This window comes from Phodopus roborovskii, unplaced genomic scaffold (assembly GCF_943737965.1).
Source record: "Phodopus roborovskii unplaced genomic scaffold, PHOROB, whole genome shotgun sequence".
Classification (NCBI taxonomy): Eukaryota; Metazoa; Chordata; class Mammalia; order Rodentia; family Cricetidae; genus Phodopus; species Phodopus roborovskii.
Window position 1 is genome coordinate 2,039,534 of NW_026126460.1, and position 14,410 is coordinate 2,053,943.

General features: G+C 44.0%; 1 protein-coding gene across 3 annotated transcripts in view; it reads right to left on the reverse strand.

Annotated features, from left to right (window-relative positions):
- Hecw2 (HECT, C2 and WW domain containing E3 ubiquitin protein ligase 2) overlaps positions 1-14,410 on the reverse strand; it is a 331,621-nt gene that overhangs the window by 89,570 nt on the left and 227,641 nt on the right. For all 3 annotated transcript variants that reach the window (XM_051190202.1, XM_051190203.1, XM_051190204.1), the window contains 6 exons: positions 13,989-14,089; positions 12,230-13,597; positions 10,894-10,989; positions 5,172-5,322; positions 4,433-4,536; positions 3,837-3,961 (listed from right to left, as the gene is read on the reverse strand). In XM_051190202.1, coding sequence (XP_051046159.1) covers positions 3,837-3,961; positions 4,433-4,536; positions 5,172-5,322; positions 10,894-10,989; positions 12,230-13,597; positions 13,989-14,089 — 1,945 coding nt within the window. The remainder of the gene's footprint in view (positions 1-3,836; positions 3,962-4,432; positions 4,537-5,171; positions 5,323-10,893; positions 10,990-12,229; positions 13,598-13,988; positions 14,090-14,410) is intronic.

Here is a 14,410-nt window from a genome sequence, read left to right on the forward strand (position 1 = left end):
ATAGCTCAAGACCTTAATGAGGAAAACGCTAACTACTTCAGCTTACACCAAATATAAGTCAGAAAATAAGATTTCCTAACCTACAGAATTTAAATTTTGTAGACATGTATGTCTTTTTAACCAGTAACGAATACAGTTTCAGTAGAAAAAAAAAAAAAAGTGAAGCCCTTAGAGAAGAATATTTTTAACTCTAGATGGGCTGCCCAGAGAAAGGAATTGTAAAATCACACCCAAGTATAGAAAAGAGAAAGCTAGCACCGGATGAAAAGGGACTGTCCTGGAAGCCTGGGCTGAGCTGCTGCAGCCAGTGTCTGGCACTTACGGGCCACAGCTGTGAGAAAGGGAGTGCAGTCACCTTTACTTGATTACTTATAGGACCCCACAGATGCCGAGGACTCACTGCAACCCTGTCAGAACAATACCTAAAGGGAATCAACAATTGCGTTTATCTGAAAACGTCTATCAAGTTAAAAACCATAGCTTCAAACCATAGCTCATCAACTGCTTAACAGCACCACAGAGATGAGGAGCTTGAAGCAAAGACCAGCCCAGACAAAGAAGTCAGAAGCCCCACTTAGTGACATCACCAGTAGTCTGACCTCAATGGAGGATAGCAATCTCACTGTAGAAAATGCTAAATGAAAATCAGAGCTCGATTCATTGTCCTGTGACCTGTCCAGATCACAGGCCAACAGTCTGATTACAATAAACAACTTAGCATTAAAACTGTCCGGGCACACAGGTCTACATGCTGTCCTTGTCCTAAAATATTTATTCTCTGGCCCTGTACAGAGAAAGCTTTGTAGACCAAAGAACTCGTTAGAGACAATGACACACTAACAAGACATCACACATCCAATGGAACAGTTGTGTGAGGAATAGCTCACATACTTATCACTTGGCAGGAGTCTGTGGCCCAGCTCTCCTGTGTCACTACTGTCTTGCTTATGAACACAAAACCACTCCTGTCCCAGAACACTTGTACATTAATAGGGGTGGCAAAAATAAACAAACACCTTTTGTTTTCCCTCAAGACACGATTTCTCTGTGTAGCCTTGGAGCCTGTTCTGGAACTCATTGTGCAGACCAAGCTGGCCTTGAACTCTCAGAGATCTGACTGCCTCAGCCTCTTGAGAGCTGGGATTAAAGGCATGCACCACCACGACTTGGGTAATAAATGCCTTCTTACTGTTATTTGTAAAGCATGTACTATAATTCCTATGTATTGACACATTTACTTAAAAAAATACACGGACACACACATATGAATGCACATATGTTCCACTCACCCATACCATAGGGTCTCAAGTAACCCAGGCTGGCTTCTACTAGATAGGAAGTCAAGGATGATCTGGAAGTTGGGATCCTGTTTGTCTCTACCTCCTGTTGGGGTTAGTTACAGGCATTCACCACACTTAGTTCAACTGGGTTGGAACCTATGGCTCTGGGCAGACCAAGTGAGCAAATCAACCAACTGAGCTACATCTCCAGCCCTGGAAGCCTTTCTCTTCCACATATTCCAAACAGTGGCAGGGACATGAGTTTTCCCTCCAAAACACAACGCACAGCCATCTAATTGTGTCAGTCTCTGTGATAGGCACTAGCCCAAGCGGCTTCTATATCTAATCAGAGGACTCATTCTCTGTAGAGCATCATTATGAACTTTCAGAAATCCAAGTCACTCTCACAAAAGAAACACATTTAGAATAAAGTTCATGCAAACCCTCAATTCTTTTCCAGATCACGTGAACACTATATTCAGCATTTATGTGCAGCTCTCCAAAATTAACTATATAACACATCCAACTCCTCCTGTTCCCGAGGCATTTTGTGACAGTGTGAATGTGGCTGGCTCCCTTGAAATGCCTGTTGGCTACCCAAGCCTCCAGAAGTTAAAGTTGGTTGTCCCCTGCCTCCAATCCTGTCATACTGCATTATCAAAATTTCTTTATATTCATTATTTTGTTATCTATATCTCACTCCGCCTGTCTTGTTTACTACCAAGTCTAGACTGTTCTAGGGAAATCATAGGGATTGAATAAACAGGATGAATAAATAAAAGCATGTGGTACCTAGTTCTAAGCCCAAACAAAGCTCTTCTCCCTACAGCATGAGAGTTTTTGTGTCTTGTGACATTCTAAATGTTAGTCTACTCCTCTTTGTAGAAAAATATGTCATCTCCTAGAATCATGCCATATACAAGTTTAGGTTCCAGGTTGACTTCCCAGCTTCAAGCCCGACTTTCTCTGGGTCCCATTCTCTCTACATACCAGCTCTACACTCTTCTTTCTGTTAGTCCTGCTTCAGTGATCATCTATAGCAATGACCACAACAGAGTCGCAAGCATCTTACTTTACAGACAATGCTCCTTCTATCCTGTGTTTGTAGGGCCAATTCCTATTCAGCCTTCAGAACCCTTTGCAAATGCATTCCCATTTATGACCCCTTCCTTGTGCATTCCCATCTATATGACCCTGTGTGTTCCCAACTATATGACCTCTTCCCTGTGCATCCTTCTATGACCCCTTCCCTGTGCGTTTCCATCTATATGACCCTGTACATTCCCAGTGAAGTTACATGCTCACTGTTCCTGTGCATTCCTTCTGCATAGTTGTCAAAAACACTGCAATGTGTTTTCAAGGCTAGGATTCTAAGACCTACAGGTGCTGTCATCTATATGTTCCCAGGACTTATCTTAATGCCTAATACAGAACATGGAATTAATAGGAAGTTGGCAAATGTGCAAGAGACTAAACCTCCGTGCCAGCAGTGAAGACAAATACCATGCTGTTTATGCTTTCCCTCCACCCAAGTAATTTTTATTCCAAGACAAACCAGTAAACAGGGACATAACGATGAGTAAACCAGGTAGATGCACATACTTATGAAGTTGGCTAGAAACACACGAATACCAGTAAACAGGTACACAGTAGCTGCCCCACAGACACCTCCAGGTACTAGGACTATGCCAGTATCTACTTTTCCCCTTCGGTCTAGTCTCATTTTCCTAAGTTTTGCAGCATTCAGTACTTTCCCTCCATTCTGACTTTCCTTTTATTATCAGTGATTAATATGAGTTCATTACTATTCAGGGCCATCTTCAGTGTCTAGTCTTCTAACTCACCAAATCCTGCCAGCTTTCTGCTGCTTCCTCTCCTGCTGGGTCCTTCTCTAGTCCAGGCTCCTCTCAGGTCATGCCCTGACTTATAACAATATAGCCTTTATTTTAGGTCGCTCCATTTACCATTAAGATAGCCTTTCTCCAATGAGCATCTTCAGCAAAGCCGTTCCCTCAGCCCTCAGAGACTGGTGGAATGGCTCCCTTCGTATGGTCTGATTGTGTGTCCCCCGCCCCAATTCATTTGCTGAAACCTAATCACAAATATGACATTAGGAGGTAACTCAGCAGTGCATAAAGAGTACTGTGGATCCTCCAGAGTAGAATTAGTACCTCCTAAAAGCAGAACCAAAGGCAGCCCTCAAACCCTTTCAGGAAGGTGCCACCCATGAAAGATAATCAGCATGATTATCATCTCAGATCAGCCAAAATGATCCTGGACTTCACAGACCCCCGAGACTATGAAAAACAACCTCTTGTTATTTATAGGCCAGTCAGTTCTAAAGGTTTTTGCTTTTGTTTGTTTGATCTGGATGCCTGTTATATATACTAAGGGCTTAGTGTTTTAAAACACAAGTTACCTAACACAGAGTTCAGAACACACCAACTGCTCAGGAAAATACTCCAATGAGTTCTATGATTCTTACATGAGTGAGGACCACTTTCTTCGGCCTATTGTTGCTTTTTCCATCATGCTCCTCCCTTTTCTGATACTCACAGGGTTAGAATGCAGCACGGTGAAGAACTCTGGGCTGATGAGGAACTTCACAGGGGGTGACTGTAACAGCAGCGTGAGCCTGGATCTGGAGGTAGAGTGGGGCAGGACATTCTCCCGTCGGAAGTCTAAGCAGATAGACCACAAAGGCTGTCAGAACTAAACAATACAAATGGTGCTCACATACTATGATTGCAACTTCCCAAAACTACATTTTTTTTAATTTGTCAAAAAATACATGCACAAGCCAGACTGTTTTTACTGACACTAAAATATATTGCATAATACTTCTAGTTGTTATCAATGCTGTAATGCATTCATAGATTTTTTTTTTTTTAATGGCCAGACTCTTGTTCCATTTTGACACAGATTCAGAGACTATGGTGATTCACAATCTATTTGGTTTTGTGATCGTTTTCTCAGAACTCACAAAAGGTTAAGTATTAGGAAATTCTGCTGCTGAATTACTTTTTTTTTCTTTTAAGTTGTCTTATCAGATCTACAGAAGTACAAGAATTCTCTTAAAGAAAAGCTCATTTCTTAGAAACCCTTGTTCTCATTCCACATCTACGAGGTTACAGCCAAAGAAGCGCTCTTACCTGCACTGGCTTGGTGGAAGTCGGCTTCTTCCCCGGCCCCATCCACAGCAGTGGTATTTTCCTCTGGCCTCTCGCTAGTCATGGTTCTACGTATGCTCTGGTAACTGAAAGCATGAACCTGGAGTTACCTTGTAGCCATCGGAAGCTACACTACAACCCGGAAGTCCCAGGCCTCTCTAGGCTTCCAGTGCTGCATCCCAGGCCCCCATCTTCCCCCTCATGGGCTACCTGTTGCTTAAGTAAATGACATTTGGAAGCTTTACTCTCTAACATTTATAGATCATTTCCCTGAAAATTAATCAAACTCAAAACAACTATGTGCCTTACTCCAAGAAAAAAACCATCTATGATGAAGGAAAAACCGGGTTTCTGTTCTATAGCAATTAGTTTTTGACAAAGAATGACTGCTTTGAAAAGGTAAGGTGGATAAAGATGCATTGCCAGGGAAGAGTCCGGAGGTCAGAAAAGTTCAGCTTCAAATCCTCAATGTGCATGTCTACCTTACCTAAAAGCCAATGCATTATAGAAATTATTAAGATTATTTTCTCCATAGCTTCCCAACAATACAAGTGTGTATGGATGTTTATGTTTTGTTTTCTTTTTCCCCAAGAGAAGTCCAATGGTGTCTATGACACTGATGGGACATCAAAGTTCAAAGCAGCAGCCAAGTCTTCTACTCCACGCCATGTAAAAGCCCAACCACACAAGAGAGCAGTAACAGGGGAAGGTGTGTGCTCACCGGCGGTTCAGCTGCTCCATTTGCTGTATGGAGTTAGACCTCTGCAGGACCTGTGGGGCAGGGGGAGCTGTGGGCCGCTGCCATGTCGTGGTTCTGTTTACATGATCCACATAGAAGATCCTGCCGTGGCTGTCAATGCGTGCCTCCCAGTCTAAAGAACAGGAGGGCACCAAGAGGGATGAGGAGGAGGAGCTGGGCCAGGAAGGTGGTTCATTAAGTTCAGCACAAGTTTTCTCTCCCTCACACGCTGTAATTTGTGGCTAATAACACATACCTCACTGCGGAGCCCAGCATTCCTCCCAGGCCACTTGGGAAACTGTTGTTACTAGTTATTAAGTCTCAGCAGCGTGTAGGATACAAAAACTCTTAAAGAATTTCTAAATGTAAAGAATCTTTTCACATCGCCCACCTTCATCATCCTTCACATGCAAGCATCTGTTTAAGAGTACATGTAAGTGGCATCATAATATTTTTGATAGTTTCACATAAATGGTATTGGTGCTTATTTTTTTCACCCAAATCTTATCTTTTTCTTTCCTCTTCACCTGCAGCCTTTCCCCTTCTCTCATAGCTTAGCAGAAACTTTCATGTGTGTATTTATATACAATAGTGATAAATGTAGGTTTTGGGTAGAAAGTAGCTACCTAGTCATCCACACACTTCAAAGTGATCAAGAGCATCCTTATCCATGCATCTCAATCTTCTCCCTCCTGGAGAGAAGCATTTTCAGAGCAAGGACAATTTCTTCCCTCCAACTTAGATAAACATGAGGCTTAAAAAGATTATCTACTTGTATATTAAGTATCACAGCAAGTGTGTTGGTCTCTGGAAAGCAACATATAAATGCATGTTGGGTAAAGTCGGAGAGCAGTCTAGTCTTCAGAACCAGATGTCCTGCTCCTATAGGCATCCACTCCTATAGGCATCCTGTTCCTATAGTTTTCCCACTCCTACATTCATCCTGCTCCTATGACTAGGTGACCCTTCCCTATCTAAGTGACAGAGCACAGGCTAATCTTTTCGAAAGACAAATTTTAAGAATTTATATCAGAGACTCATTCTTTATTCAGGAAAAAAATCTAAATTTATATTTCTGAGTAAATTAATTTAAAAATTAATATGCCATTTTCTCCAGAGAAGTTCAATTGGCTCAAATTTTCCAGATAATCACAAAAATTATCAGTAGACTCCCTGGAGCTAGTGCAGGATCCCACAAGGAAGGCACAATCACTACCTGTGGTATTCTAGCTGGAAGTGAATGGAACAAATACTTCAACCAAGTCCTTAGTATCACACAGCCTGCTGTAGGCCCAGCCTGTACCAGGCCACCAGTGGAGGCCATCACTTTATCTGGGGGTAGAGAGGCATCTCATACTGACCAGGGCACATTGTTACAGTTGCCAGGAGAAAGAGAAAATTGAGTAGAGACAAAGCACTACAGCCTCTTAATGCCACTTACTCCCAAGGTAGGATGGGTACAGTGAAGTTCCCTATACAACTGGACTCTGGGTGCAGCTACAGTTTCATCAATAGGACTTGTCTGAAACACCCCATCTCATGCTTGATGTGCCACATGGACACATGGTAAGCATGTCTGAGAAGCATTTTCCAACACCCTTCGATCTGCCCTACAGTTTTGTTGGTTTTTTTTCCGGGCACACTTGCCTGTCTCAGACATCTCAAGAACACATGTCCCCCCTCTCATTCCTACCTTGTTAGAGCTGGGATAATCTACCCATCAACAGCATGTCAGGCCAAATTCATATGAAAACAATGAGGAATTTTTCCACAAGGTTATTTATAGTAGCTCTCAATTAAAGAAAATACAGAATAGCCCAATTAGATTGAAAAAAGAAGAGAAAGCTAAGTAGAGGAGTCTGAAAGAAATGTGGCCAAGTTTCCAAGATAAGACTATTACTAAAACCTGGCTCTGAAGTTCCCACCAGCTAAAGTAGAAAGAAAACACTGTGGCATACTTTCTACTCACAGATAAAAGAAAGCTTCAAAACTCCCAAACCTTCAGAAATGGACCTGTTTCTTTGGAATAACTAAATATTTACCTAATGAGATGTGTATGCAGCCTGTTTAAGAGCTTATAAGGGCAGCAAAATAGAGAAATTTAGAGGAAGGATCCCCCAAATACAGTTACTACTGTGCCTTATGCAAACCATATAATAAGAGAACAAATAATTTTAAATGGCATAATCCTATAAAAAGTAATGATCCTTTCATTTACCTGCCACAAAGACCAGGGATAACCCTAACTTATCATTCATAAAAGACATTTTTTAAAAAATGTATAATTGGAAGAATAAGAAACCAGAACTACAAATTTGCTCTCCAAAAATATAGAATATACTTTGAAGGCTCTTCTTACCAAGTAGCACATCTTCAGATCTACAACACTTCTGACTTCAAGTGAGTGTTTGGTTTTGGACCAGGAAAGACTGTTAATGCTGTTGGCATTCCTCCTGCCCCAGCGGTCAATAACTGTAGGATGATTTGCCACCACCATCGTGACCATCATCACTATCACCATCACTATCACTATAACCATCATGATCACCATCATGATCAACATCACTATCACCATCACGTCCACCATCAGGACCACCATCACTACCACAGTTATTGTGTAGGGTATACTCTCTTATATGCCTTTCTATTGGACCTGACCTTAAAACACAATACAAGGTTGCAACAAAATCCCCAAACCTTCTAATGTGCCTGGAGTGTTTCTGGCACCTAATAAACAGTATGCCTCCATAAAAACCTTAGTGCCTCTAGACAAACTGTCAGCCCACACATCTTGCTTCTCTTCTAGGCTTGGATTAGACTGCTGGGTATAGAAGAAGGAATGGCTCTGATTCAGCTTTTCCCAGCCTATGACCACAAATAAGTTCCTGAATTTATCTGGGCTTCATGCACATGGGACAAGAATTACCCTTGTAACATGAAAAATAGAAACCCAGAGACAGTATTGGGATACAAAGCTGAAGGTCAGAAAAGCAAAGCAGCCGGCCATTAGCTCTTACCTCTATCTCAGGCTGAAGGGTTGATCCTGTCTCCACAAGCTCTCACCAAGCCTCAGACTGTTGCCTCTCCTCAGCATGGCTGAAGGATCTATGCCTTCCTATCCTCAATGTGTCTGGAGAATGAATGTCAGCTCTGAGACCCCATTCTGTTCTTAAATATGACTCATGAGTCCTGGGATCAAAGGTGTGGGATCCCATGTGCTAGGATCATCTTTGTGTGAGCTGTTTCTCTTTAGGCCTGGGTCAATTTCCTGTAGTTTAGTGTGACCTTGAACTAATAGAGATCCATCTGCCTGTCTTCTGAGTCCTGGGATTAAAGGTGTGTATCACCACTGCCTGACCTCTATGGCTTGTGGCTAGCTTTTTGCATTTTGATCCCCATTGGCTTTATTAAATCATAAATAATATATCACAATATATTACCACATACCCTATCTGATTTCTATGCCTCCTTTGATAAACTACAGGTAAGGCTACCTTAATCTAGCTTTCAAAATGTTTAGAACACAGAAAATTAAGCAGAGTATGTGCCTTATACAGTGGAAAGGTATAAAACACTGCATAGTTCAGAGTTATTAAAAAAATACTTCCTTAATACAACTGTAAGCCAGGCAGTGGTGGTGCATGCCTTTAATCCCAGTATTCAGAGGCAGAGGCAGGCAGATCTCTGTATGTTTGAGGCCTGTCTGGCCTACAGAGTGAGTTCCAGGACAGCTGCACAGAGAAACCCTGTCTTGAAAAACAAAAGTACAACTGCCAGCTTTAAAATAATGCAGGGCCCTTAGCTGAACCAAAGATTTAGGTCAGAGACATGGCCAGAGGTAACAGACAAAGGCCAGGTAGGGAGGGGATAGGCAGCTAACAGGAACAGTCAATATGAGCTATGAGAATGGGTACATGGCTGAACAGTCATCCCATATGGAAACCCCAGCCTCCCTCCGATTATGAGACTGCAAATTTCCAAGGCAATTGCTCCTGTAACACATATATGTATATATCTCATTTTAATAAAGACATACTTTAAGATCTGAGCTTTTAAAATGAAAAGACCTGGTTATAGACTCTTTTTGAAATGTCATTTGCTGAGGCACCGTGTGGACACGTGCCTCTCTGAAGGCACACTAGAAGTTTAGATGGGACAAGTCTTTGTTGTAGCCGATTGTCCTACCATCTTCAGATGTTTGGCATCCCTGCCCCTCCTCCTGAAGTCCAGCACCACACTGTTATGAAGGAAGGCAGCTGATGGACTTAAAATATTATCTGTGGGGTGGCTGGCACCCAGAACCACTACTGAGAACAACTGAACAGGAATAGGTCTTATGATTTATCTCCTGTACACTAGTTATTCACTAAACAGGACATACAAGGAAATTACTTTTGCTCTTTGAGTTTATCACCTCATTAAACTAAAATTCCAACTGTTTGCCAAAAAAAAATTATTCATAGAGTTCTACCATCAGGATTTAAACAAGGCCATTGAGATATCATGAATAGCACCCTAATTTCAGCAAGAAAGCATTTCTTTTAAAAATGTAAGCTCTACATTAAATTATGTTCAACAAATACAAGAGGAATTCCATGTGACTGGGGGTGGTGCCTGTGGCCAGAACACACAATCAAAGCTATGCTTCCTTTTGCAATGCCCAGAAACTCTGTGACTGATCCACGCACACATACAAGGCTCTCCCACAACTTTCTCCTGGTGTTCCCAATCCATTTTGCTCTGATTATACCAAAATATTCCACCAGGGGCAGTATTTGATCTTTATCCAAACCTATGAGAAAGGGAGGGATCTGTGTACAATGGAATTCCAGAAGGATCAAGCCAGTTATACTGATAAACTACGGGAGTAGCAATCCGCCCTTTTGTTAGCTCCCTCCAGATCTCACCACTGAGTATTTCAGCACCAGAACTTCCTTGCGCTTCTCTTCACAACCCAGTGTTTAAAGTATAGGAAGGCCCATCACAGGACAGGTGAGTGGAGAACAGAGCAAAGGCCACACAGCATCTCCCCAGCTGCTTCTCCAACACCACATCTACAGAGCTGGGTGCCCAGTCACCATAGTGAGCTGCTCTCAACATATTGCTGCAAGGACTCCAGAACTTTAGACAGAATTCATATTTCATGGTAAGAGTGGGTTAGAGCCACTTAGGCTGTGAACCATTCCCCCACACCCCTGGGCCCAAACTGTCTATTAAAGTGCTCAGTGTCTTATGAAGTAAAAGAACAAAACACTCTTAAAACCCCCAAGTAATGGTTATATTCCCCCTCCCCCAACACATCCATAAGGAAAAACTAAGATCCTTGTGCTTAGTATCGAAAACTGATGGAAGAACGGGAATCCCGTGCATTACAGGGTGAGGTTCTTCAAAGACGGTTCCCCATTTTGCCTACTCACCGAATGAAAATCAGTCTGCTGTGAGGCATAATTTTAAAAAGTCTCTTATGCAACTAATGCCTGAAATATATGGATGGCATTTACTCCATGGGCAGAACAATGTTTTCTCTTCCTAGCTGCCCTTTCATTTAGAACAGTACCAGAGAGGAGCGACCACACAGAGCATCCCAGATGACAACCACTTGGTCATCTCCCAGACACCTTCCTCTCCATGACCCATGGAATGGATCAGTCTGTCATCTTTGCACACTGTCAGTAGGGTAGGCCTTTAGCTAACAGCTGCTTACTTGGTGGGAGAGCCTCATCCACCCTCTGGTACCGGCTGACATCCTGACGCACTGAAGGTAGCGATCGCAACGGCTGGTGTCCATTGGCTTGAGAACCTAGGATTAAAGGTAAAGGTTACCCAAGTTACCGGGGCATTGTTTCTTTGACACCCCCCCACACACACACACACATACACCACATCTAGAATAGATGAGTTGGCACATATACACAATCACAGGACCCAGCAGATTGAGGCAGGAGGCTAGAAAGTTTTAGGCTAGCCTGGACTAGCCTAAAAAAGCAAGCAAACACCTCAAACATTGATCCCAAGCTGTTGTCTATGCTCTCTTATCTCCTTTTCTACATGAATGTAGGGGCTCAGAAGAGGTGACCTAAGAATGTTCCAAGCATGCATCTTCTGGTGCCCCTCATGGCCTCTAACTTGCTCATGCCCTAATACTTTAGGGTCACAAAGTGGCCAGAGGTTAATGAAAAGCAAAATAGGAGTCAGAGGGAAAGAAAATGATAATTTAGGTGGGAAAATAAATCACACGATAAGAAAGTAATACCTAGGGTTGGGATGTACCTCATTCATACAGGGCTTGCCTGGCATGTAAACTCAAGGCCCTAGCATCAGTTCCTACTCCAAAAGAAAAGGAACTCCTGTTTGAGTCTCTGAAATTTAGGCACCTAAAACTTCCCTTTCTCTTTTTTATGGCCTCTCTCTAGAACATTTTAAATAAATCATTCCTGGGATCCATGTTCACTAAGATCCAGTACAGATTTTACATCTGAACTTGCACCTTGAGGTGCTTAACACAATGTTCTCGCCCATTCTCCTCCTCATGCATTAGAACTATTGCTTAACACAACTGACTTTTCTTGGACATGGATTTGATGCAAACCCCACACTGTCTATTCCAGAGATGTAAGAAAGCGGTACTCCTGATAGCCCCTACACATTACATTAAGGTAGTGACTGGTTTTGCATCTTGTTTAAAACCAAAGACTACTGTTTGCCAGGCCTCGTATGGCAGCAATAGATGATCCATCTTTTAAAAAGACTGAATTTGAACTGAGGTCTATGTGGATGGAAACCATGCCATCATCATTCCCAGCTCTGTGAATGGTGAAGGATTAAGCCCCTTGGTCTGGGCTTTCCAGATTTGGACTGGTAGGCCTGATGTACAAGACGGGCTTCACTATCCATATATCTATTACCTGCTACCAATAGAGATGAATTCACCTCTCTATTCACGTGCAGAGTGCACTATAATCTACATGGAGGGAAACTGTAAGAGTTATTTTCCAGCAGTGATGCTTACACCAAGAGTCATGCTCTCTTCTAAATCCTACCTCCAGTGGCGCCCTCCTCCTGGGCAGTGGCCCCTTCACAGGCATCTTGGGCATCTCCAGCATCCCCATCATCCTGGGGCTCACTCTCAGTGGCAGCAGCAGGAGCAGCAGCAGCCCCTTCCAGACTCTCCCTCCTCTGCCAGACCTCCCCCAGCTCCCCCTGCTCAGATAAAGCAGCTACATCAGCCCCTGCCCCTTCCTCTTCCCTACTGGGCACCTGCACAGCAGGTAAAGAACCAGGAGTGCAGATGGACTCCTGAGACCCCTCTGCAGGGCCACTGCTGGTGGGCTCAGCTGCACAGGCCCCATCTTCTTCTTCTTGAGAAGAAAATGCTGGAGTTTCTGGATATCGTGCACTCTCCAGAGATGAGCACCGCGTATCCACCGAGGACAGCTGTGTGGTCACGCTCTCATTGCACGAGCTGTCAGCACCTTCCAGGTCACTCTCTCCCTCAGGTCTGGTGCTGGCCTCACTCACACTCTCTGTCCTGGCAGGGTCACTAGGTTCTGTCTCAGAGGACACCTGGGAAGGTTCAGATGCCTGGTCCAGGGACTCAGTCTCACTGGCAGCTCTGCGGCTCCCTCCGGATGCGTCAGAGGCTGCCGTGTCTGCTCCACTTGTGGGCTGATCAGCCTCTTGAGAGCCTGACAATTCAGTGCTACCCTGGTCAGCACTGGGATGGGGCTCAAGGCTGGCTTCATTGTCATCAGGGGCTGCACTTGAGGGCAAGGAACCATCTGCAACCTCTGGAAGGTTCTCTGGCCTCTCTTCTAAGGAAGCAGCTTCATGAATAGACATATCCTCATTCTCAATGGGGTTGTCCTCCTCTGGCTTGGTCTGAGATGCCAGGCTCCCAGCATCACTTCTGGATGCCCTGCTGAACATGATCAAGCCTCCTTCCTCCTCCAAGGAAGATGGGTAACCCAGGTCTTGCTGAAACTCGTGATCTTCTTCATCCGAGTCAATATGAAGCATGGCATTGAGTCTTGTGTCAGTAGGAAAACTACTCCTCAGTTTGGGAGAAGCTCCCATGGACCGCTCGGAGGAGGTGACTGCCCCTGATCTGGAGGGGCCATTGTGTTCAATAGCATCTAAGTAATCATTGAGTGAATCCTGGCGGCCTCTGGGAGGTGAGGTTCTTGAGGAAGTAGAGATTAAGTCCTCTGTGTCGATCTCCAGGGTAGAGCTAGTCCTGAAAGAATGCTTGGGGGTTCCATCAGCAGTGCTGTCCTCAGAAACTGGCCCATTGGCACAAAGGGTGCTGTCATGATGGCTTCCTGGCATATCCTCATCATCAGAAGGGCTGCCCAGGTCACCGTTAACAGTGTTGACGCCGAGAATGGTGCCAACAGCTTCTGGAGACGCATCTGGGAGAGAAAGCAGCACTTGTGAGCAGACGGACAAGAGAGAGAGATAGAGCAACTGTCCTGACACTAGCCAGTTTGCTGAGTTCTGCATCCCACATGACCCTGGGCAGCACCACTGGCTGCTAGGATCCAGTACTCTTTGCTACTCCTGCATGAAGTTTGTTACAGATGCCCTCTCCTGCAAGGAACAAGCCTAGCTTCAGAGTGCAAACATAAGGCTTGGAGCAGTCTTTGCTAAACAGACTTCCCTGAGTGCTTTGACAAATGACAGGTAATCACTGGAAAGCTGTTTCAGTTTGTACCTGATACACAATCTTGCTTACATGCTAACTACCAACTGGGCAAATTTGACACGTGCTTATGTGCTTATGTGTTTACACAGACACCTCACCTTCATGGACAGAAGATGTGACTTCTACTTTAAACTGGAGGTAGCCACTCACGTGGTCAGCTGGGAGCCTTCTGCCGAGGTTGTAGCTGAGCATTTGGTCACTGCAGGAGGAGAAACGGCCCTTCATCCTGATTGTGCCTTCGCCTTCTTCCCACAGGCCACCCCCACGTCCCACAAACTGCCCTTGGAACTTCCAGAATTTTAAGTAAAAACGGGCTCAAGCACAATATGACCCAATGTGTTATATTATTCATTTGCACAAGTGACCCAGGGACAGAAGAAAGTCTTGCTATAGGACACATTAAAGGAGAGAAAGAGAGAGAGCAACATGAGAACATAAAACCAGGCTCCCAGATGCCAGCCCCAACCCTGTGAGTAAGAGAGGGTGCTGACCTCACCTCCCTCACCTGCACAATAAGGAA